The 25,591-nt window shown below is 34.4% G+C and overlaps 1 protein-coding gene across 1 annotated transcript in view; it reads left to right on the top strand.

Annotated features, from left to right (window-relative positions):
* Positions 1 to 25,591, top strand: part of CDH10 (cadherin 10) — a 173,986-nt gene that overhangs the window by 94,042 nt on the left and 54,353 nt on the right. Inside the window, exon 3 of the mRNA XM_032337712.1 lies at positions 24,993 to 25,287. Within this exon, the coding sequence (XP_032193603.1) occupies positions 24,993 to 25,287 (295 nt within the window). The remainder of the gene's footprint in view (positions 1 to 24,992; positions 25,288 to 25,591) is intronic.

Below are 25,591 nucleotides of genomic sequence, written 5' to 3' on the forward strand. Positions count from 1 at the left end.
AAGAAGAGCTGTTGATTCTTCAAACTGTTCAGCTTTCTACTTCTAGTTATGATGGAGGGAACCTGTAAGATTTTCGTAGGCTGAACTATAAACCAGAAGTCCATTTTTTAATTTATATTTAAAATATTTTTTGATTATGAAATAAATGCAAATTTATGCCAAGCACATATTTATGAAGTAAATAGTAAATAGTATGAAATTTATGTTGAAACCTCTGATATTTCTGCCTTCAAGTTCCGTACATATTCTGTTGCATTTGCATATTTTACTATCTATAAATTTAAATATTAAATGATAAAAATAATACCGGTTACTATTTATTAGAAGTATAGTGTATACCAGTTATTGTTGGGTCCTTTAAATGCTAAATTTACATAGCACTTTGCAACACAAGGATTGCTATTTCTACTTTGCCAAGCAGAAAGAGAGGCTTATAGAAGCTAAGTATTAAAGCTACTTATTTAGCTAGTAAATTATATAGCTAGAATTCAAATGTAGTACTCTGTTACCAGGAAACTTGGATTATTTAACTATAGTTTATTAGTCAATTATGTGAAACATCACAGAGGAAACATAACTTTATTTTATTTTTTGTAGATAGGGTTTTTATTGAATATGTAAGTTTATAAGCATTAAATAGTCAACCTGAAATTGCTTTACTCTCAAAATACTGACAACTATTTATAGACGAAAAACTCCCGAGTTTCAACTTCAGTGCACATTAGCAGCCAAGATTCCTTGAAAACATGATCTAATCTCCTAGAGAGCAGTTTTCATATTTTTAAAGGAAATAACAACATCTGTTTATGCAAGATGTAATTTTGAAAGTCAAAATTAGATAACGAATATGTAAACTTTTTAAAATCTATCAAGCCCTCTCCAAATGTCCAACATTATTATAATTTAGGGCACACATCAGTTACAAAACACAATAGCTTATTTAACTCAATGGAAGTTTAATTACATAAATGAAAAGAAGTCTCTAAAGGAACTATTCAGAAATGGAAGGGGCAGTATAAGTAAAGATTACATGCCGGCTGTGTGCTATGTTGGTGGTAGGGCTTCTTCCCTAACATATTTTCCTATTGGCTGGTTTAATATGCCAGAAATATGTAAGCCAAAGGGAATTGTGGAAATTATTGCACACAGATACGCACAAACAGACACACACACACACACAGGGAAATGGAAATATTTCTAAAGGAAACATCATTATCTTATTTTAATTTAATCAAAAAGGTAAAAAATTCTTGCTTTTTTTTTTTTTTTTCAAAGATTTTAGTTTTAAGTAATCTCTACACCCAATGTCAGCTTCAACCTCACACGCCCAGGACTGAGCCAGACAGGTGTCCTTAAGAAAATTTTGCCTTTAGGGGCACCCTGGGTGGCTCAGTGGGTTAAGCCTCTGCTTTCAGCTCAGGTCATGATCTCAAGGTCCCGGGATGGAGCCCCTCATCAGGCTCTCTGCTCAGCAGGGAGCCTCTTCCCCATCTCTCTCTGTCTGCCTCTCTGCTTACTTGTGATCTCTCTTTCCCTCTGTCAAATAATTTTTTTAAAAAAGAAAGAAAAGAAAATCTTGCCTTTAGCTGAGCAGCTGGAATCATCGTTTGCTAAGGTATAATCATCAAAAAATGTTAAGTTAAAGAAACAAATAAATGTACACAATTTGGAGATATATTAATGAAAACTGATAAGTAATTTAAGGCAATGATACGGAAGTATCAAAATATTTTTAAAAATCACACTTTAAAGCATGGGAAATATAATCACACATTTAATTTATTCTCTGGCCTAAAAGAATATTAAAACTGAAATCTGGCCTAGGGAATAAACAGATTTTTTTTTTCCATTTTAATACGTTAAATAGTTCTAAAAGAAAATTTTTAATCTTCGTGTTCTGAACAGTGATATTAAACTAGGCTATAACATTTCTCTCTTAGGAAATTTGATCTATGTCCTCAAAGTGTCATTTTGCAACTAGTTTTTTTCTTCTTTAAAACCTATCAGTTACTGTTATAACTTGTTCCATTGTCAGATGTATCCATTCCTGGTAATATTTTCACCACAGACTTTCTTGTACTAGAACAGACCGTTTTTCTCTTCCTTACCCGTGGTATATTTTCAGTAGACCAGAAATTTTGAATTTTCTCTTCCAATAAACACATTTCTCAAAACAGAGCACTGCAGTATAAATCAGTCCAATAGTGAAATGGTTAAAGAAAGTTTTGTTGATTGGATATTGATCTAGGGTCATTTTATGCATATTATAACAATGCATTCATTGGTTATAAAAAGTAATTAATTAAGAATATTTCTTTTATGTGCCTAGATATACATTTGTATAGGCAGATTCATAGCTAAAAAATGTCAGAACCAAATAATAAATTTGAACAGATGTCTCTTCTTTACTAAAGTTGGCTGTGGTAAGCCACTTGGCTAAAGAGTTTGTGAGATGATTTTCTTGAAGAGTAAAATAACCACAGCTTATTTTCTTTATCTGTTTATTTCTATTAAACAAGGGCAGAATAATTGCTTTGATATTTATTTCCTAACAGTATGTATATTTGTGTGGGCTAATAAAACAAAATAAGGAATCAAGTGAACGTTTTTATGGGAATAACTCTCTAAAGGGACCAGTTAAAACAAATAATTCATACTATGCAATACTCCCTTCTTCCTCCTCCTTCCTCTCCCCACTAAGTCACCCTCAGCAAATGTGTGTTTAAGGGATAGGATACCAAAAAAAAAAAAAAAAAAAAAAAATTAAAAATTTAAAAATTTAAAAATCAGGACACTGAATGACATAGGATTAGGCATATGCAAAAAGACACCAAATCTTAAAACACATTAATGTAAAATATTTCAGTAACTAATATGATACATTACATTTCATATCGGCAGGTCACAGCAGGATAAAAATGAAGACTTCTTCAATAATGAACTCCAGATTCTAACATAGTGTATATACTTGTAAGAGTATGTTGAACCAAACTCATTTAAATTATAATAATCTGGATGCCCCTCCTTATAAATTTTCTTTGACTTTTTCTTCTCTGTTCCTTTTTTTCTTTGTATTTCTATACTGACATCTTCATTTCTTGACTTTGACTATTTTCTTTGTTCAAACTCAAAAGCATACCCTGAGAATGGTCATGTATTTTACTATCTCTTAAAATATATACTTTCTCCTTTTGAGGACTGGATAGTTTTCATCCAGTAGGCCACTGATTGTGTGGTCATCTAAAATAAAAAATGTAATATTCTAAATTAGCTCTCCAGACTAATTAGGATTTTTAAAATTTTCATTCTAATAGATTTTATTACTTTACTTATTTTCTTATATTATTTTGTCATAGTTTACTTGCTAAACATAAATAATAGTTTGGGAGAATATTTGAAACTATGAATGTTCCAGAAAATTCAGAATCCCAATCATAGCTTACAATGAATTACTAAAGAATTATAGTTATCTAAATTCTCTATGTAATTTCTATATAACAAAATTTTCTGAGGTGATAAAATATGCTAGCATTCTATTAAACAAGTTCAATTACAGAAAATTTGCCCCAAAACATAGTAACTTTCAACATTACTTAGGGAAAGTCTTACAGATTTACAACATTTAAATGGTCTCTGTTTTAAAATATCCTTATTTTATTATTCTCAATTTAAAGCATATACTTTGCCTTTTCTTTCTATGCTAATGTTGTTTAATATTTCATGAAACTATAATAAGCACAAAAGTGTTCTTGAATTCTAGGGTTGTTAAACATTTTAAGCAAAATATAAAATTTCTGTCATGATTTCTCAAAAGAGTTAAAAACAATAAATTCCATTCTTGCTTGAGAAAACTGCTATGAATCATTAGTTACATCTTCAATCCATCCCATTCATCTTATTTTGTGTCATGACTATGCCAGTTTTAAAGTAATCGTCAAATTCAGCACAGTGCTTTTTGGAACATCATCAGTTGCTAAAGAAGCTGAAGTAGTTATTTGTTCTTGTGGACAGAGTTACCTCTTGGTGCCGTCAGGCCATTGCCATCACTTTCGTCGTCGTATTCTTCTTCTTCTTCATCTTCTTCTGCTTCTTCTTCTGTGTCTTCTTCCGCGTCTTTTTTTTCTTCTTCTAACTGACTGGAAATTCATTTCATTTTCCTTTTCCTTGACTAATGACTGAAGAATGCAAGCAGACAACTTAGTTGAAAAATGAAATTAAACTATGAAACATTAATGGTGTGTTTATTTTTATGTGGAGAGGATTCTAATTGAAATTAAGCATGGAATTACATGGAAATATATTGGACCTTTTTTTCCAGCCAGCAATAGGTTCTATTTTACTGCAAACAGAGAGATACTAAAGTAATTACAAAATAAAAAAGAGAGATTTTAATAACCCCACTTTTAGCTGTCTTCAAAGTTGTAGAATACAGTGCTAACAACAAAAATCATCAACACCCCTCTTGCCACATTGCCACCACACACACACACACACATTAATGTTTTTCAAAGAATTTAGGCAAAGGAAATGAGGTGATCTAACAAACTTGAAAAGAAGAATACCTTAAGTTACAATTTATAGTTATAATTTATATAGAAGAAGCATGAAAAATCTGTGATTCAAATTTATCAGTTTGGTTTTAAGTAATTTCAAATGCATGAAAATATATGCAAAACTCTTTTTGTGAACAACTCTAGAATACAAGTGAATGTTAATAGTCATCGGTCTGTAATAAGAAGAATAAAAATTATGCTCAATTAATTTTTGCTGTTATAGGCTGTCATATATACTGTCATACATTGGTCTCTATTATAGACCAGAGGACCGCTTCTTAATAGAGATGTATTAAATATTTTATTAAATATTATTAATATTTTAAATTTACTCCTTATAGTTTTCTAGTCGTGAAATTTAAAAAGTCATCCAAGAAATTACTGTTTAATGGTTAGTTCAATCAAAAATTTTGTTTAGTCATTAAAGGTAAAAGAACCGTTAATGGATTTTTCAGTAAGAATGGAGCTTTGACTTAATCATTTTAATTAAGCCTTATAAAGAAGGCCTACTGAGCTCATTAATCCTAGAGAATAGCTACATTTTATAGACCTTATTTATTTTTTAAGTTTTTATTTTAATTCCAGTTAGTTAACTTATATTAGTTTCAGGCATATACTGTAGTAATTCAGTGCTTCAGTACATCACCTGTGCTCATCACAAGTGCACTCCTTAATCCCCAACACCCTTTAACCAATTCCTGACCCACCTCCTCTCTGGTAACCATCAGTTCTCTATCGTTAAGAGTCTGTTTGTTGCCTCTCTCTTACACTACTAATTATTTACTCAAAGAATATGAAAACACTAATTCAAAGGGATTCATGTACCCCAGTGTTTATAACAGCAATAAGGGTCAAACTATAGAAACAGTCCAAATGTCCATTCACTTACGTGCAGAGCATAAGGAATAACATGGAGGACACTGGGAGATGGAGAGAAGGGAGTTGGGGGAAATCAGAGTGGGAGACAAACCATGAGAGACTGTGGACTCTGAGAAACAAACTGAGGGTTTGGAGGGGAGGGGAGGGAAGTGGAGGGTTGGGTGAGCCCAGTGGTGGGTAGTAAAGAGGGCACGCATTGCATGGAACACTGGGTGTGATGCATAAATAATGAATGCTGAACACTGAAAAGAAAAAAAAAAAAAGGAGTTGTGTGTATATACGTGGAGTATTATTCAGTCATAGAAAGGAATGAAACTTTTCCATTTGCAACAACATGGGTGGAACTACAGAGTATGATGCTAAGTGAAATAAGTCAGAGAAAAACAAGTACTATATGATTTCATTCATATGTGGAATTTAAGAAACAAATGAGCAAAGGGAAACCTTTTATAGATTCATAGATTTTAAATATTCTAGAAATCTGGATATTCTATAGCAAAAAAATTAAAATTAGCACAACCTTCCCAACCTATTATATTTTATTATATTATATATTGTATTATATTAATTATTATTTTAATGGATTTATTATATTTTATTTAATAATGTAATTTAAACCCCACTTGTTTATAGAGCAATGAGAGCCTACAGTTTCAATATGACCCAATACAATTGCACTATTGTATTTTTGAAGGTAGGCTTTGTTCAACACAGCAACCTGGTGACTATGTGTTACTTCCTTTACCACCTAAAAAAGAAGAAAATGAGAAGATATGTACAGATTAAAAACAGAGGGAATGGATGAGACTTCAGTTGAACAAAAATTGTGAAAACTTTATGGGCAACTAAAAGTGGATTGGGTCCACAGTGATAGCTATACCCTTTACCAGAACAAAAGTAAACTTTTAATGAGAGTAGTAGAAAAGAAAGCTCAGATGAGAGAATTAATTTCAACTTTAATTTGTACTCATTGGCTATTTAGTTTAATTCCTCCTTGACAGTCAGCTGTATTAATTGGTTTTTCCTTCCTACTGCCCCGCCTCCTACCTCTACCAGCATAAGCAAAACTGTCAATCAGGTATCTTCCTAGAAGTGGTTATGGCTCTCAAGGGGGTATAACTAACACTCCAAATTTGTGCATGGTATAGGCGGTGGGAGCTTCACTTCCTCTTTCCCATTTGCACAGTTTATTTTGAAGTTCTTAATCCCGATAGACATATCCTGTCCTTGTTGGAAGACAACTTTTCATATATCTCTTACATTTCTGCACTTCTAGGTATTAACAGCCAATTTGCTTATATTAATTTACACTACAGAATAATACAAATAGAAAATAACTCACTCACCAGTGGTATTTCAGAATAGTAGGTAGAAAACTCTCTGTCTCTCTTTTGCTTATTCCGGGGCAATAAAGGTAATGCTAGAAATTTCGTTGGGGATTTCCTGGGCTTGGTGTCTTTCCACTCTGGGTTGCTGCATCACCCCCTAGGAACTGGGGAGCAAGGGAAACCAGAACAAACATGAAGTTTAGTCAGGCTGCTCTGCTTCAGAGTAATGAACTGTCTAAATCTGTTGGCCTCAGTTTACCTTTAGTGGCCACATCTACGGAAGCATGGCAGGCTAACCAACAGCTGCTACCAAGCATTGCTTAGGAACTGCTCTACTGCTTGAGGACCTTATTCGGACAGGCTGCTCTCCTCATGCTTGTTTAACAGTCAGTCTTGTAAGGAAGGAGAAAAGCCATTTAAAGCCTCTAATGAACCTTTTACACAAACGTAGAAGAATAACAAAATGTCACTAACACTTTAGGATTTCCTGTAGCACAAAAAAAGAAGTACCTTTTTAATAAATAGAGCATCACTCTCAGGGTAAACAAGAAATAAGTCAGAGAACAGTTAGGAAATTTAGAATAATTAAACTGTATCTTCTAAGAGAATGGTAAAAATGTAGGACATTTTTATATAAAAAGAATCATTTGAAACAAGTTTTCTAATAAAGCAAATTTTAAAAGGGGGTCATAGGGATAATACAGTCAAGGATAAAATCTAAAGATCTAATAAGCTATTACAAACCTAGAAAAAGATGAACAAGTAAAGGTGAGAGAGAAAAAGAACACACACACACACACACACACACACACAGAGGATGAGAATAAATGTCAGAAAATGCAGAGATAATCAAATATTAAACAATACATTTTTTTCCTCAAAGCTGAGGTCAGACATCAGTGATTAAGTTGAAAAGACTCCATAAAGGATTAAAATGAAGGCACTTAATTTCTAGAACTATTATTATGAGATTTTAAAACTGTGAGGACAAGAACATTGGATTAAATATACCCAGAATATCTTTTTAAAATTATTTTTATTATAGGGGCGCCTGGGTGGCTCAGTGGGTTAAAGCCTCTGCCGTCGGCTCAGGTCATGATCCCAGGGTCCTGGGATCGAGCCCCACATCGGGCTCTCTGCTCAGCAGGGAGCCTGCTTCCCCCTCTCTCTCTGCCTGCCTCTCTGCCTACTTGTGATCTCTGCCTGTCAAATAAATAAATAAAATCTTTTAAAAAATTATTTTTATTATAATCAAATAAAAAACAGATTCTGTTGATTTCTTCAACAGCCAAAAATGGGTGTTAGATAAAAATGGCACATTTCTAAAATTTTCTGAGGAAAATATTATTTGGGACATAACATCATATATCTAGTTAAACTATCAAGACATTTGAAGAGAGCTGTTGGTATAAGTCATAGTGAAAAAATACAAAAAGCAATTTGAAGGAATTAGAGAATATGTGCAGAAAAACCATAAAAACAACTTCTTCATTTATTTAAGATTAACATATATTTATATACAATGTATATATAATGCAATGTTAATATGTATGTGCATACATGTTACACTAAAAAATTTAAAAAAAATAAAATAAAAGATTACTCTATGGTTAGCCACTGCTGCCTAACACCACAAAATGTAATGACTTGTCACAACAAGAATCTTTTTATTTGCCATGGTTCTTATCTCTGTCTGTTGGTCTGTCTCTTTGTCTGTCTCTGTGCTTCTCTTCCTGTGGTTTCTCCATGAGTAGTAGGGATTCCTTAGAGCCCGATAGCTCCACAACTGGGCTGCTTACACAGTGACTCAGGCCCATAGTCCACGTGTTACATTTAGAAGGCAGTAAATTTTTCATTTTTTATTCCCCACTTTTTATAACACAACCTAGAAAATTATGCAGCACTATCTTAACTACATTCTGTTCATTACAAGAGATTCAAGAGAAAGGAATTAGACTCTGCTTCTTTTTTTTTTTTTAATTTTTTTTAAGATTTTACTTATTTATTTGACAGACAGAGATCACAAGCAGAGAGGGAGGCAGAGAGAGAGGAGGAAACAGGCTCCCTGCCGAGCAGAGAGCCCAACGTGGGACTCGATCCCAGGACTCTGGGATCATGACCTGAGCCAAAGGCAGAGGCTTTAACCCACTGAGCCACCCAGGCACCCTAGACTCTGCTTCTTGATGGGGATTCCAAAGAGGAGTGTGGAGTTATTTTTCTTGATTAGGCAGTGGCAAGGTGTGAGAAGGGGAAATAGGCTAGAAATATTGTTGCAACCACCAGTGGAAAATGTTATGTGCTACATGTATATAATTTTTAGAAGCGAATTCACATAGAAAAAAGTTGTCTTCAGAATGTAAAGATATCTATCAGCTGTAAAAATTTCAATAGATGGCATAGAGAAAAATATTAAGAATATAGCAGTAGAGCAACAAGACCTCAAATTGGAAAAGCAGAACTGAGTCACAATAAAAGTAAAAGAAAAAAACAATGAGGACGATATCCAAATAAAAGGAGTTCCAGAACAGAGAAAATGGAGTGAGAGGGGGTATCAATGAAAAAATTATTAGAGAGGCACCTGGGTGGCTCAGTGGGTTAAAGCCTCTGTCTTTGGCTCAGGTCATGGTCCCAGGGTCCTGGGATCAAGCCCCGCCTTGGGCTCTCTGCTCAGCAGGGAGCTTGCTTCATCCTCTCTCTCTGCCTGCCTCTCTGCCTACTTGTGATCTCTCTCTCTGTCAAATAAATAAATAAAATCATTAAAAAAAAAAAAGAAGAAAAATTTACTAGAATGTCCCAGAACAGAGAGATAGCAGAATGAAAGCACTTGGTAAGAATCCTGTGATTTTGATAGAAATATATAAATACCAAAGAATAATACCATGCATTTTTAGAAATCTAGACAAACAACAGATTTAAAGTTTCCAGAGAAGAATTAGATCAGATATCAAAAAGACTACAGATTTTTTTTTTTTTTTTAATCTGTATGTGAGAGAGAACAAGCTGGGGAGGGGGGCAGGGGCAGAGGGAGAAGCAGACTCTCCCCTGAGCAGGGAGCCTAATGCAGGCTCAATCCCAGGATCCTAAGATCATGACCTGAGCCAAAGGCAGATGCTTAACCAACTGAGTCACCCAGGCATCCCTAGACTTCAGATTTCTTAATAGCAATATTGCTAATAAGAAGTTGATGGAGTCGTGTATTTCATATACTCAAGAAAAATAATATCCAGCTTTGTCTTCCTTGTCCAATGAGAAAATTCCATGTATACCTAGTATTTGGATGTCACCTCAAAATCATATAGTAGCTTCACAGACCTTTACCCCTGGGGATAAAAATATATGTTTATAAAAAATAAAAAAAAAATCATACAGTAGCAACAACACAAAAAGAGGGACGCATACAGGAGATTGGAGACGCAAAGAACTCTGGTGAAGAAAGATCTGAGGATAACAGCTGTGAAGAGAGTGAATCTCAAACAGTCCCTTTCGGAACCTGGCAGGGACTCTGGGGGATTGTCTGCAGAAGGATGAAAACTGTTTTAGCCTTAGCAGCTTAAGAGGAAATTCACACAGCTGTGGAAGAGTTTGTGGTCAAATCAAAGGAAAACACACACACAGAGAAAACTAAGGATTTCAGCAAATTCTGTTTGTGAGGAAGAGAGAAGGTATGAATGGTAACAAAGATAATATGTTGGAAAATAAAATTAATCATCATGCTGGGGGAATAGAACTGAAATCAACTCAGTGTTTTAAGAGTCGAACTTAATTATATTAACAAAGAGAGGTTGAATATAATGCATCGAAAAGTGCTAACAAAATACAGAATGATTAACAGTATGACAATAGAAAAAAGAATTGCTAAAGATATAGTGATATGGTGTAATCAGATTATAAGACAGACAAAAAAATTATGAAATAGGGTTTAGTAGAAAACTTATTATATTGCTTATTATATTACTTATAAGTGATTGATGCTGAGCTGCATATATAATGAATTTTCTTCAAATTACTATAATTCAACATAACAGTTTTGGACACAAGGAGGAACTACATGATTTTAAAAAGTACATAAAATGATCTCACTTGATAGTCTCGGGAAACCTCAAAAGAAGTCTCATGAATTCAGGTGGCAAAAATGAGCTAAATGTCAAAACAAAATGTAAAATTATAATGAAGGGCACCAATATGCCATTAATGTATGCAGATAAAAACAATATTTGAGAATAGGAAGTGTTCTTATGTTTAAGATTACTATCTCTCCAATGTAACCTATAAATTGCAAATCCAATCAAATACTTACCAAGGTTTCATTTTTTTAAAAATTTTGTGCTGTTTCTTTAATAGAAAGAAACATGCTAATGTAAAAGTATATGTGGTGAAGACCAAGAATCCCAAGACAACTTTTTTTTAAAATGTATAATAAAGGATACTTATTTAAGCAGATATCAATCTTAATAAACCTTCGGAAATCAAGTGTGTTTTTAAGTACTTTTTCTATAATGATGACAATAGACAAACAGAACAAACTACTTGTGGTTATCTAAAAAAACATTTTTTTCAGAGAATCATCAGCTCTGTTGGTCATTTGTGCTTAGAAAGGTGGAGGCTTTCACACCTGAGGAGGGTGCTGGGGCTCTTTCCAGTCACTGCTGGTGCTGGGCCCCAAACCAACGAGCCAGCTCCCTCATGATGTTCAGTAACAGGGGCGAGGTCCTAGGGTGACTGACCTCGTCCAGCTGCGCATGCTCAATGGGGTTATTGCCGGTTGTACTTCTCCAAAAAGGTGAGCAGCAACCCCATGCAGAGCTGCAGCGAAAGGGAAGCCAAGGCTTCTAGCTAGAAGGCATTAACCCTCTGTAGCTTGATGTCCAGCAAGCCCTCGGCGGTGCTCTTCTTGTTAGAACAAGGGTAAAAATAAATAAATAAAAAGCAAAACATACATGTCATTATGTAGAATAACTTTAGGTGATAGAATTAAAATCAATGATTTATGATATCTACTGTAAATCCTTATTAGAGAAAAATAGATTTATTACTAATACCACACACATGCGTGCGCACGCACACACACACACACACACACACACAGTATTCAGATGATAAAAGTGAGCTAAGTTGTCCAAAATATTAAATATATTTAATATATAATTATATAATTATTATATAATAATTTAAAAATATTAAAAAATAAAGAGAGAAGAGACCATAGGAGGCCATTATGTGACTTTGGGTTAGAAAAATGTTTCTTGAGTAAGACACAAGAAGAAATTACCATGGAAGGAATGACTGCTAAATTTGACTCCTTTAAAATTAAACATTTTCCAGGACAAAAGAAACTATAACCAATGTTAAAAGAAACACTAGAAGAAGACATTTGTGATGGCTTAAGAACAAATTACTAATATTCACATATATAAAGAATTTCTTACAAATTGAGAATATGACACACTGTGCAAGAGAAGCAAAGGAAAAATAGGTATGAAAACACAAGAGATAAACTGAATGGTCTATAAAACTTAAAAGAGGAAGTGTGTCTCATTCAAAGCAACAGCAAGTGCAGAAATAAACTTAACATGTTCAAGAAACAGGAAGGTTAGTATGAGTTCAAGTGGCTAAAGGGAAAATGGAAAGAAATGAGATCAGCATGACAGGCAAGGGCTCCATCATTAGGAATAGTGTAAATTAGGGTGAGGTGTTTAGCGTTCTAAATGGAACGGGAAGCCATTGCTGAATTTTGGCCAGAGTAGTTATATGCATCAGTTTGCATTTTTCAATAATCACTGGCTAGAGGGTAGAGAGTCGTAACCTTGAAAGGACAGAAATAGAGTTGGGAGATGGTGTGGAAGCATCGTAGTTGGGAGGAAAATCAATGACCCCTAGATTTTTAGTCTGAACAACTGGTTTGGCAATTATGCAGTTTCCTAAAATGAGAAGAGTTGAAGTGTTGGGAGGGGGGAAATAAAACCTTCTGTTGAGGACAAGCACTATTACTCAAACTGTAGACTTAGAAAACGTGGAAGAAAAAAGATTCTTCAGGATGGTGGCATGGGTGGGGATATAAGGAAAGGAGAAAATGACACAGAATTCTTCAGTTGTAGGAACTACAGTTTAATTATTTTTTTTTCTGTTTAAGCAAAAACGATCTGACATACCTTTGGCAAAATATTGACATTTATGGATCCTGGCACTCACGTGTTCAGTTTATTATTCTCTGTGCTTTTCTTCATATTGCATTGAGGTGGCATCCATTTTCGTTGGGATTAGAGCCAGATTTGTAGGCCTGGAGTTGATGGTGCATGAAGGGATCAGATGGAAGGTGGGAAGGCATCAAAATAAATTATGCTAACTCTGTATTGAAGTATAATAATCAGGAAAAATGTGCATATCAAAGCTTCACAATTCAATGTATTGTCACAAACTGATTTAAATTTAGTATAGTCTAAATTCCATTCCCTCTTCTTTATTTCTATTGTGTTATTGTCATGTGCTTTATTTCTACATCCAAAGACATTACTATTATTACTTTGTAAATTCTGTAATCATTATATTTACCCCATAATTACTGTTCTGGTGTTTTCGTTCCCTTCAGAAGTTTTACTTTGAGATCATTTTCTTCCATCTTGAAAACGTTGGTTTCGTATTCCTTTTACTGAATGCCCGGTGGGATAAATACCTTCGGTTTTGTTTTTTGTTTTGTTTTATTTTCTTTTCCTTAATCTGAAAACATACTTATTTCACTTTCTTTTGTGAAGCCTATTTTTGGACAGTGTAGAATTTAGTTGCTAGGTATTGCCTATCAATGCTTTAAGATGTCATTCCGTTGTGTTTTGGCTTCCATCATTTCTATTAAGAAAACAGCACTTGGGACTACAGCTTGCTGCTTTGAAGTTAATGCATCTTTTTATTTTTCCCCCTGAATACTTTCACAGTTTTCTCTACTTTTTAATTTGAAAATGTGACTATAATGGGATTCGTTTGCTTTTACTTTTATTTGTCCCATTAGAGTTTCTCAGATCTTATTGTACCTATTGGTAGATATCTTATCCCAGTTTTAAAAAATTCTTCCCCATTTTCTCTTCAAATATAATTTGTGCTGCATTTCTCTCTTCTCTCTCTTTCTGGGAATCCAGTTTCATGTGTGGTGTAACTTTTGATTTTATTTCACAAGCATCCAATGATCTTATCTATTTTTTCTCATATATTTTCTCTCTGCATTTCAGTTTCTATATACCTAACTCCAAGTTGGCAACCTCTATTTACCTTTGAAAAGACTAATCTTGTGTTTTACTATACCCAATCTGTCATAAAAACTCTCTATTGATTTATGAAAGCCAGACCTTCTACTTTCATTTTAGAATGCTCTTTTGATTCTTGTTCATTTACATTTTTCACCTGTTTTTTCCATCTTTCCCTTTCATTTTCAAAGGTACATAATTACCTTTCAATTTGTCTGTTAAGTATGTTAATTATTTGTAGTCTGTATTCTGTTTTTACTCTTGCATAAGTCATATGATCTTGCCTTTCTGCATGTAGAATAACTTCTATTTTTATTACATTTTATATATAAAGAATTGGAAGCCTCCAGAATGGGTTATTTTTCACTGGAAAGTCTTCTGTATTTATTAGATTATTTGGATATCATCCATGATCATTGATTTTACGTATTAACTTGACTAAAACATGATGCTCAGTTGTTTGGTCAAACACTAGTCTAGACATTTCTAGGAAAGTAATTTTTTAATGTAATTAACCTTTATAATCAACAAACTCTAATTAAATCAAATTATTTCCCATGATATGGGCAGGCCTCATCCAATCAGCTGGAGGCCTTAAGAGCAAAAACTGAACCTTTTATAAGAAACTTAAAATTGTCACATAGAAACCTTGCCGAGTTTCTACCTGCTGGCGTGACTGAAGATTACATCGACTCTCACCTAAATTTTGAGAATTCTGTCCTTCCTTACTGATGTTAGATTTTCTGGTTTCATTTGCATGAGCCAATTCCTTATGCTCTCTCTGGATAGAAAAGATAAGATAGAGAGGTTCCAGCATGGCTCAGTCAGTTAAGCAGCTGCCTTTGGCTCAGTCATTGATGACAGGGTCCTGGGATCCAGCCCGGCATTGGGCTCCCTGCTCAGCAGAGAGCCTGCTTCCTCCTCTCCCTCTGCCTGCTGCTCTGCCTACTTGTACTCTCTATCTCTCCATCAAATAAATAAATGAAATCTTAACAAAAAAAAGATAAGATAAGATAGAAAAGTTTATAGATATATATCTTGTATTGGTTCTGTTTTTTGGAGAACCTTAATACATGACCACAGTTCAATCAGGGATTGAGGAAGATCAGGCTAGAATAGCCGTTTGCTAAGACTATTTCTACTACAGCTTATTCCTTTTATGAGAGGGTGAACCCTTCAAGTAAGAGTGGCTCCTAACTTCTCCACCACAAAATTCCACAGTTCACCCTTTAAAAAAAAATTTATCATTTGCTTGAAGCTGCTTCAACAATTGACAGAAATCTCTAGGAGAATAAGCTGTATTTTGTCAGTTAAGCTTTGCATGAAAAACAATACGTGTCCTGTTTTCTTTTCTCCCTGTTTGTCAAGGATTCAATCCGCACTTTTAGCCTGTAGAGGCATTGAGAATTACTGTATGCCCCGAAATAAAAAAATTCCTGCATTTCCTCGGGTTCAATTTGACATTCCCTGGGAGAATTTTTCACCTAATCACTGTTGTTTTTCCTTTCAAGTCTTAGAACCTCAAGTCTCTAGAATGTGGACAATTCTATTTTGGCTCTCAGAGGTTTTCAGCCTGGACCTTTAGCTATCTACAGACACACAATTCAACAAATGTCTTACAGGAAGTCATTTGAGGACCTTCATTTCTCCAATGTTCTTTCTCCCGTTACCACAGGAACTCTAAACTCTTTTCTGTTTTCTTCTTACCCCAGAGGTATCCTCTTGGGACAATCACAGATATTTGCCTCCAAATCCAGCTCAGAGTGGGCAGATTCCCACAGGAAAAAAGCAGGGGCCAGTCCCCAGTTCCCTTTTCTACTATTCTCTCCTCCCAAATTTTAGTCCATTCAGTTCTTGTTTACACAGCATCTTGGCCTTGGCAATCCATTTTCTTTGTCATTTACCTGGTTGCTCTCTATACACTGTCAGTGGGAATATTGTCCTGTTATTTTTACCTAACTATCTCATCCTAGTTTTAAGATAAATTACAGGTGTTTACAGTGACTTACCATACAGTTTCAGAGACAGATTTGGTTTCGCATTTCTATCCTGGCTCTTCTCTGAAAAGCTTAAATTTGTCCCCTGGTAATCTGTGTAGAGACCTTTTATCACTGATCCAATCTCATAGTTAACTGGAATTTCTACTAGCTTACAGCTCCAGCCTTTTTCAGTATAAAGGATACAGTTTTGTTTGTGTGCACTGATAATGTGGAGTTTTCATTATGGACTTTTCCTTCCATTTCACTCCATTCCGAATATTTAGCCTTTCCAAGAAACTAGTACAGCGTGAACTCTTTCTTCCTCGTGACTGCGGCATTTGGTGCTGATGTGCATTTTCTTCCACAAGTAAAGAATCATGTATTATGTTCTGTGAAATGTTAAGAGTCCAAAGGAATAAAAACTTGGTTTTTATCCTCAAAATAAATATATTTGTAGCATATTTAGTTCCATAAAGACTTATAAAAATAATAGTTGAAAATTTCTATACATGTTATGAAATTTCACACACACACACATATATAATACATATATCCACATACATCCATACACACACACACACACACACACACACACATACAAATTATAATTGGAGCACAAAGGAAAAAGAGGTTAATTCAGGCTTACAGAGGAATTTTAAATGACTATGAATCAAAGAAGTAGGGAAGGAAACAGTTATAGAGGCATGATACTGTCTGCGAACTAGGTTTCCTCATTCGGTGAAATCGAAGTCTTTCTATCAAGTGAGCAATCCCCTTTCCTGAAGAGAACATCCATACTGATTTCTCAGTTCCTTTTTCTGTGTGTGAAAAACATAGAAAGTTGACCTAGAATAGGAATTTTTAATTTAGTGATCGGTGGTCGTATCTTAGAGGATATTTGCACTCTTTGATACTACGTATAACATTGTTTTTGTATTTTACACACATACACAGACACATGTATGTAATTTCTTTTATAAGATAGCACTCATAACCTTTTTAAGACTCTCATTTAAGACAGTGCTTCAAAAATCCAATGCATGTAAAGACCCAAACCCCTTTTCATTTTTCTTGACCATAGTCCCTAGAGACAGCAGGCGGCTGCCTGGTCCCTCTCCTTTGGGCATCCAATCATGTACTTGTTACTCTATAGCTTTCAAGATGAAAGTACCTTTACAAGTCTTAGAAACCCAATAGCTTCAAATACTGCCTCGTAGCAAAATCTCCAAAATTTCTAAGTCTTATAATATCGCATTTAGAATTCTCATCATTTCCTTCAATTTACATTAGTTCAATCCAGTTCAAGAAATACTTACTTAAATATATTTGATGCATAACTATGCCTAACCCTTTCCTTACTTTACACCTCCTATTTTCAGCCCTTTTTTGGTGAAAAGGAAGCAGGAAGGTTTCTCAGCTGCCCATGAAGTCCACTGAAAAGAAGTGATTGTCCTTTATTAATTCTTCTTTAAATTCTTTTCACCTTATTGATTGAAAATGAAAATCTCTTAGTTTTAATTATTTTACATTTCCTTAACAACTGTTTAGACATGTATTCATATATATATTCCTATATTATAAATCCAAGGTGTTTAAGTAGACTTCTCCAAGTTTTGGGGGAAAATGAGGTGTAAAATGTTTCATATAATTTTCACACCATAAGGGGATACCTTGCATAATTTTGTAATTTTCAAAACTATAAGCAGGAAGATGCCAGACTTCTAAAAGAATATGAACCTCTTTGGGGCACCTGGGTGGCTCAGTGGGTTAAAGCCTCTGCCTTCGGTTTAGGTCATGATCTTAGGGTCCTGGGATTGAGCCCCACATCAAGCTCTCTGCTCCGTGGGGAGCCTGCTTCCCTTCCTCTCTCTCTGCCTGTCTCTCTGCCTACTTGTGATCTCTGTCGAATAAATAAATAAAAATATTAAAAAAAAAGAATATGAACCTCCTCTAAAATATTCTCTAATATTCTCCAATAATTCTCTTTGGAAAGAATAAACTAATGCATCAGAAATAATATGATTACTGTGTATTATACATATCATTTAAAGTCCTGATGCAGATAATATCCTGTAAAATTATGTCTGTGGAAAACTTAAATAAATCCCTTCAGTGTAATCTTGGTATCTTTACAGTACTAGTAAAGCAATGCACCCACGTTGAGATGTTTCAAGATTTGAGTTAGCAGCAGTTCTGATGTCTTCTTGAATTTTAGAACTCTCTCTGCTAAGAAATCTGACCTGTGGCAGGCTCTTGAGTAATTTCTAATGGCTTCAAAGAGTGCCCCAAAACTATAGGATGATGCCAGATTAGACTCACCAGTTAGGGTGGTCCATAAGCAAAAATAACAAAACACAACAACAACAACAAACACCCCACACAACTTTCGATAGGCTGTACCCTTGGAAGAACAAATGGGAAAAGGAATCCCTAGTTATTAACTCTAGACCCCAGTGGGGATTTTCCTCTTAGAGGACATTCTCTAGAAAACTCTCTCAAATGTGGAAAATGAACCACTTTTTTTTTTTTTTTTTTTTAACCAGACCCAAAGTTAAGCAGACATCATTATCCATCCATCATTTAATCCTCTGTGCTTGCCTCTGGCCCCAGAATAAGATTGTTCAAAAAGTATTTGCCAATCTAAATCATATATTTGGGGTATTTTAAAATTATCATAATTTTTTTTACAATCCATTTCATTGATAAGCTTTAATTTCTCCTTTCCATTTCTATTTTTGAAGAGAAAATTGTTTCGTTGGGATTCAGAAAAATTGGCTTTATTTTTCTATATCATTAATATTAAAATAATGCCCAGTCTTAATCCATAAGCTTCACATCCTCCAGTTCAAGATTTACCACTCCTCTTGCCTTTTCTTCCCCATTCTCAACAAAATGAGTAACTATGTATTTATTTCTGACCAGACTGTGTTTACTTGCTTTAACATGCTTTCAGCTGGTTTCTGATGCTAGCCCATCTTCACTACTATTTTTTTATTGGATACAAATTTGTAGTATTTGATTCAATATCTTATTTTCCATTTGATATTATATTACAAGAGCAATTAGAGCAAATTGCTAATGATGATCCTGCCAGAACACCCCAGCATATTTGCCACATTCTGGATTTATTTAAACAAATATAGACTAAATCGGCTGTTTCAAAGAATAATGGTCATAAAATTATCACTGTGCATTAGAAAATCTGTTCAACATTTTCTGATATTTTAAAGTTAATGTACACACACAAAAAATTCTTAAACTCACGTCGTGAATGGTATAGACCTTGTGACTTGTTCATCAAAATGTATCCTTCAAAGAACTATTCTAGGGATGCCTGGGTAGCTCAGTAGGTTAAACAGCTGCCCATCCCAGAGTCCCGACACCAAGCGCCCCCCACCACCCCGCCCCAGGCTCTCAACTCAGAGGCAAGCCTGCTTCCCCCTCTCCCTCTGCCCCTCCTCTAGCTTGTGCTCTCTCTTGCTCACTCTCTGTCTCTCAAAAAATAAATAAAATCTTAAAAAAAAAAAAAAAAGAACTAGTCTAGGGGTGCCTGGGTGTCTCAGTTGGTTAAATGTTTGCCTTTGGCTCAGGTCATGATCCCAGGGTCCTGGCAACAAGCTCAGCCTTGGGCTCCCTGCTCAGTATGGAGTCTGCTTCTTCCTCTCCTTCTGCCTGACCCCCAACCCACCCTCCCCGCCCTCTTGCTCTCTCTCTCAAATGAATAAGTGCAATCTTAAAAAAAGACCTAGTCTGTTATGAATATAATTCTAATATGATTTTATAAACATAATTCAAATATTCTCTTCTGCCTTTTTCCAGTTTTTGGAATGGAACTAAATATTAACAATTACCAACATCCAAAAAGATATCAATATTCTGAATGAGAAAGAATCTCATACAGCAATACAGATTCCTCTGAACAAGTAGTAATTAGTTTTCTGGGCAGTTTTTTACTTTTTTAAAGCTTGTTCTGCATTTTCTTCCAGCCAAGGGTGAAAGCACAAGGTAAAATCTTTTATCAATTATTCTTTTGGTAATAAGTTATTTAAATTTCCTGTACTTTACAGATAGATACTTTGAGTTTTTTAGATAATATTTCTTAATGTGAGGAACTAAAAAATAAAAAAAAGAACTAATATTGAGAGATAAAGATTCCACCAACATAACAGCTGTCCTGAGGTATAATTTTAATTTAACTTTTGTGTCATAAAACAAACAAACAAACAAAAACAAAGCTGACCATATCTCGGTTTTTTCATCTTAAAAAAAAAAAAAAAGGTGACCTTAAACTAGATAAGTTGTGAGACCACGATTAGGTCACAAACTTTGTTTTGGACAAATACCTTAAGATGACACTTTACATGAAATGTAAATTTATCAGAAATTTGTCACACTCAAAATTAACAGGCTTTCATTAAGTAATTTGTGGTTCAAGCATTTCTTTAAAATCAATGGGTTATTTAGTTTTAATTATTAAGCAAGCTACTCACTACAAGCAAATGGGTTATATAATTAACCACAACTAAATAGAAAAGTTAAATAATAGGAAAATGACTTTTAAATGTGCAGCACAGGACCAAGTTGTTCTATTTTCATTAATTGTCATGTATCTTGCCATGTCCTTTATCTGCTTGTGAATTTACAAGGAACACAGCAGGTTGTGAATTTTTAATAGGCTTTCCTCAAGAAAGAAAAGGTCAGTATTAACATAAAATTCTTCTTAAAGATTTGTGGCACAAATGTTTCACACTGGAGAACAGGTGTTACTGAGGAACTAAAGCCACAATATTCTGACATTTTTTTCTCTGTTTAAAGAAAACTTAATGTCTCACATAATAAAATAGCACAAGGTCAAATCAATATAAAAGTTATTTCAAATTGGATGCTGTAAGATACTTGGCACATGATCCGTAATCATATTTCTCAGTAACATAAACAACTGGTATTGTTCAATTAAGGATTAATAAATCCAAGTATTGGTACTTAACACCCAAATTTAAAGAGAGAGAGAGAGAGAGAGAGAGAGAGAGAGAGAGAGAGAGAAGAGTAATGAGAAAGCAATTATTAGAAGGACTAACTAACCCTGGTCTGATCTTTACTTACTTAGTAAATGAGTCAGAAGTGAAATAAAATTTTATCACGCATATAAGGAATGAGGAGCACAGACATTGTACCAGGGTAAGGGTGGGAAAAATATACAAAAGAAGAGATAATTAAAATAATAAAGAGCAAGTTAAAGAGAAGAGAGAACACTTAAGCTGGAGAATAGAATTCAAGAATTTTATCCAGTGGTCTTGTTCTGTAACTTAAGAAATCAGTATCATGGGGCACCTGGGTGGCTCGGTGGGGTCATCCTCTGCCTTCAGCTCAGGTCATGATCCCAGGGTCCTGGGATTGAGCCCCATGTCAGGCTCTCTGCTCAGCGGGGAGCCTGCTTCCTCCTCTCTCTCTGCTTGCCTCTCTGCCTACTTGTGATCTCTCTTTGTTAAATAAATAAATTTAATTTAATTTAAAAGAAAAAAGAAGGAAAAAAAGAAGAGAAATCAGTATCATCAGCATACCTGCTATGAGTTAGGTCTTGTCTTGGGATGGTTTCAACCACAGTTTCAAGCCCCCAGGTTTCGGGGGTCTAGAAATACATCTCTTTGCCTCATAGTAAATATCTGTTGCAGTTTCTTTACCTGTCCAGTTCCCAAACATGTTTATTTAAATAATATTTTAATAAACACAGGCCAGTGGTAAGCCCCCAAATGTGGTCATTTGGGTCCCTTATTCTAGTATTAGTGCTCTGTGAGAAAGGAAGATACATTTGTTTTGTTTTGTTTTGTTTTAAATTTTATGCAAGCTCTCATGGTTTAAGAAAAATGCATTATACGTGTGGCTTCCCCCCCCCTTTTTTTTTTATTATGTTATGTTAGTCACTATACAGTTTTTGTTTTTGATGTAGTGCTCCATGATTCTTTATTTGCATATAACACCCAACACTCATTTTCAAGACCAACACTTTTAAACGTGTAGGTCTCATTTGTTTCCCTTAATTATAAGGAAGTAGAAATCCTTTCATTTCTTGGCCTAGAACACCTAGCGCTCATTATAACACATGGCCCTCCTTAAGACTCATTTCTGGTTCCCCACAACCCAGATTTTAACCCTCATCTCTCTGATTTCGTTCCCCCATGTGCAACTTTCTAATCCCATGGAAACTTCCACAATTATAAGACACAAGGTTCTCTTGCTGTGTATAAGTGAAGGTAAAAATCCTGCTGTGATTCATATTTCAAAACTAAACTTTATCATAATTAGATCTCACCATTCTAGCGATTTTTTTAATTTGTATGTCTAACTGTTTAGAATAGCAGAACTGGTCTTCATGATTCCCATCTTTCTCTGTATCCTTCCCCACTCCAAATCTACATTCTGTATCCATCTAGTGCTCTGTATGAGTTGTAAAATGCAAAAATTTCCCAAGTCTAAACCTCTACATATTCTTTATCTGGTAGTTTAAGTGTTATGTACTGTAGGAAAGCCACACATTCTGCTGTGAGCTAGCTTTAGAGATGTCCTGTGAATTTCTATTACACACAGCACTTGAATTTTCCATAGCAGAGGAATGGAATTGTTGATTTACTTTTAGAAGTACTTGATTCTTATGAGAATAAACACACGTTTCTCAATTAAAATTGTTGAATGAATAGACAATAAAAGTCATGACTGTTTACTACAAACCACAGTTATCTGATCAAATGATTGATAATATCAATAATCTTTTCTTGAATTATTTTGATTCCCAGACAGAATAAGAAATATGCAGTGCTTATATTTGCTATTTGGAAAATTGCCACGGTTGCACATTCATGTAATTGGAAAGTTTCCTGGCAACTATGTGTATTTTCAATAACTAAAAAGCATCAATCTTGTGACTTTTTAAACGTGGTTCCCTGGACAACACAGTCATATGTTTCTTCTGAGCACTTTTAAGCTAAAAGCAGAGAGTTCTGCAGTTTCTCAACCCGATCTTGTTGTTTATGAATAGCTAAAAATGCAGTAAAAAGCTACTTGTTACCTGACTTCTGTTTTTCTTTAAAGAACATATCCAGTGGGTTTTTTTTTTTTTGCCCCTCATTATATTTGTAATAATGAGTTATTTGTCCAGAAATCAGAAAAATTGAGTTTGATCCAAATTGGATGGCTTCATGTTAAGTATTAAAAACCATTAACTAAAGAGTAGACTGGTTTTATAGACCCAACAATAACTAATAATACAACATCTTAGTCATAGTTGTGTGTTTCTAACATGTATTTATTTTAAACAACTTCATGTTCATGTAAAAATGTTTCCACAGCCAAGTTCACCGCCATAAGCTTCAAAAAAGAAAAAGAAATTTTAAATAAAGAAGTAAGATTCTGTATTAAATAGAAAGTAATCAGTTTTAAATTCTATATGCAATTAGATGAAAATGTCTGTTGATGTAAATAATCTAAAGCAAAACACCAAACCTTATTTAGATGAATATCTTATTCTGTATTTTTTTGTATAATTGAAGGATATTGTCTTCAATCTTTAATTTTTAATTATACATAATGTGCCCATTCTGATTTATGAATACATTTTACATAAATTCTTTAAAAAAATTTTTCATTGATGTCTAACTTAAAATAAATGCCTTACAGAAGTTTAGAAAATCTACACATTGTTTTCATATGTCTTATCTGATTAAAAAAACCCAAATTTTAAAGACGTAATCTCTTATTGCAAATAACTAAACTATGATCCCAACATAGAAAATGTTTACTGGTTGGATGGTACAATTAAAGAAAAACTTACAATCTTTGTATGTTACAAAGCCCTGCTCTGTCACTCCAACACCTAATCCCCACTGTTCAGGGTAAGAATTCCATGGAGTGCAGGGGATATCCATGTCTGGAATCTACACATCAATTTCCAGATCATACCCAAGTTACTTGGGACCCATTATTCCCTGCCCAGATATCCTTGAGCTTACTTTTAGGTCCAAGGAGGCTCTCTCCTACACGTCATCTGCCCAAAGGCCAGACATACCCACTATTATATACATCCTTAATCCTGGGGGCAGGCCTAGTGAACATCTGTTAAAATACAACATAGATAGAATTTGACCATGAAAACATGGAATCCTGGGTAGCATTTGCACTGGGATGGGTGACACACTGGGCTGAGGTGTCCACATGAATGCTTGTAAAACTCCTTGACGTGACGAGTGAATTCTGGAAGATTAGTCTTGTGGGCATAGGCAAAGGGCAAGAAATCGACATGCTTTGCATTTCCTTTTTCCTATACAAAACTTGCTTAAGGTTATTAAGAAGTTAGACTTCACAAGGTAAATAGGAGCCTATATAAAGCACATTTTACTGTAGAATTTGTTAATTTGATTTATAATTTTAAAATATAGACATCTCTTTGTACTCTTTCCCTGAGTCCCAGATTTATCTGTGGGGCCATCTTTTTTGTGGTGTGTGTGTGCCCGTGTGAACCAAAAATTAATACACAGTGTTTCTAACATAGGAGCTATGTCTCTTACAACTTTGCCTGTCTTACAGCTAAGACATCACTAATTCTCCAATGGAAATGCAATAACAAGTTTATTAGAATTTCCTCAAAATATGAAAGTAAAAGAATTTTTCACTCACCGAAAGAGATGAGAGAAGAAATGTTTACACAAGCATGTCAAGACTGATGACATACGTCTTTGTCAGGAGTTAATTGCCTATGAAAATGGTTATTTACCAAGCAAAGCAAAGAAGGGAACTGTGTTTATTTTTATTACTTTTTCCCATTTAGAGTAAAAATCATACTGATATGTGAGATGCTAGTCTCATTGTTTAAGATATATGGATGAGTGTGTTCATACTGATTCAACTCTCATTTCAGGAACTAAGATAACTGACCCCATTATTCAGTGATGGGACACGAGAGACTGAATTCTTTCAGCATTATGTACCTTTAGACATTATCATGGATGTGCTCTTTTTTATTTCCCCTAGCTTCATTCAGACCAAGATAAAGGAGATGGATCACTCAAATATATTTTATCTGGAGATGGAGCAGGTACTCTTTTTATTATTGATGAAAAAACAGGTGACATTCATGCCACAAGAAGAATTGATAGGGAAGAAAAGGCCTTTTATACTCTGCGTGCACAAGCTATTAACAGAAGAACTTTGAGACCAGTAGAACCAGAGTCTGAGTTTGTGATCAAAATCCATGATATCAATGACAATGAGCCTACGTTCCCAGAAGAAATTTATACAGCTAGTGTTCCAGAAATGTCCGTTGTGGGTAAGTTCATTTATAAAATTTATCATGGTATCCTAGAAGTATAAAAAATGATTATCAAGAAATTCTTAAAATACTATAATCAGTCAATTGACATTTTCTTTGATTCCCTCCAAAAGTACTTACTTAATTTCCTCATGTAGAAAACGAGTCAGAAAAAAAGATTAATAATTTCTTACATGCTATGGACTTGTAAGTCTCTACAAATAAGTAGATACTTCCCTCAAAAACCCAAGAAAATATCACTGAACTTCAGTAAAAAAACTATGGAAATATATCTTTGTAACAGAGATTTGTATAGCAGCTA

This window comes from Mustela erminea, chromosome 3 (genome assembly GCF_009829155.1).
Source record: "Mustela erminea isolate mMusErm1 chromosome 3, mMusErm1.Pri, whole genome shotgun sequence".
NCBI classification, from domain to species: Eukaryota; Metazoa; Chordata; class Mammalia; order Carnivora; family Mustelidae; genus Mustela; species Mustela erminea.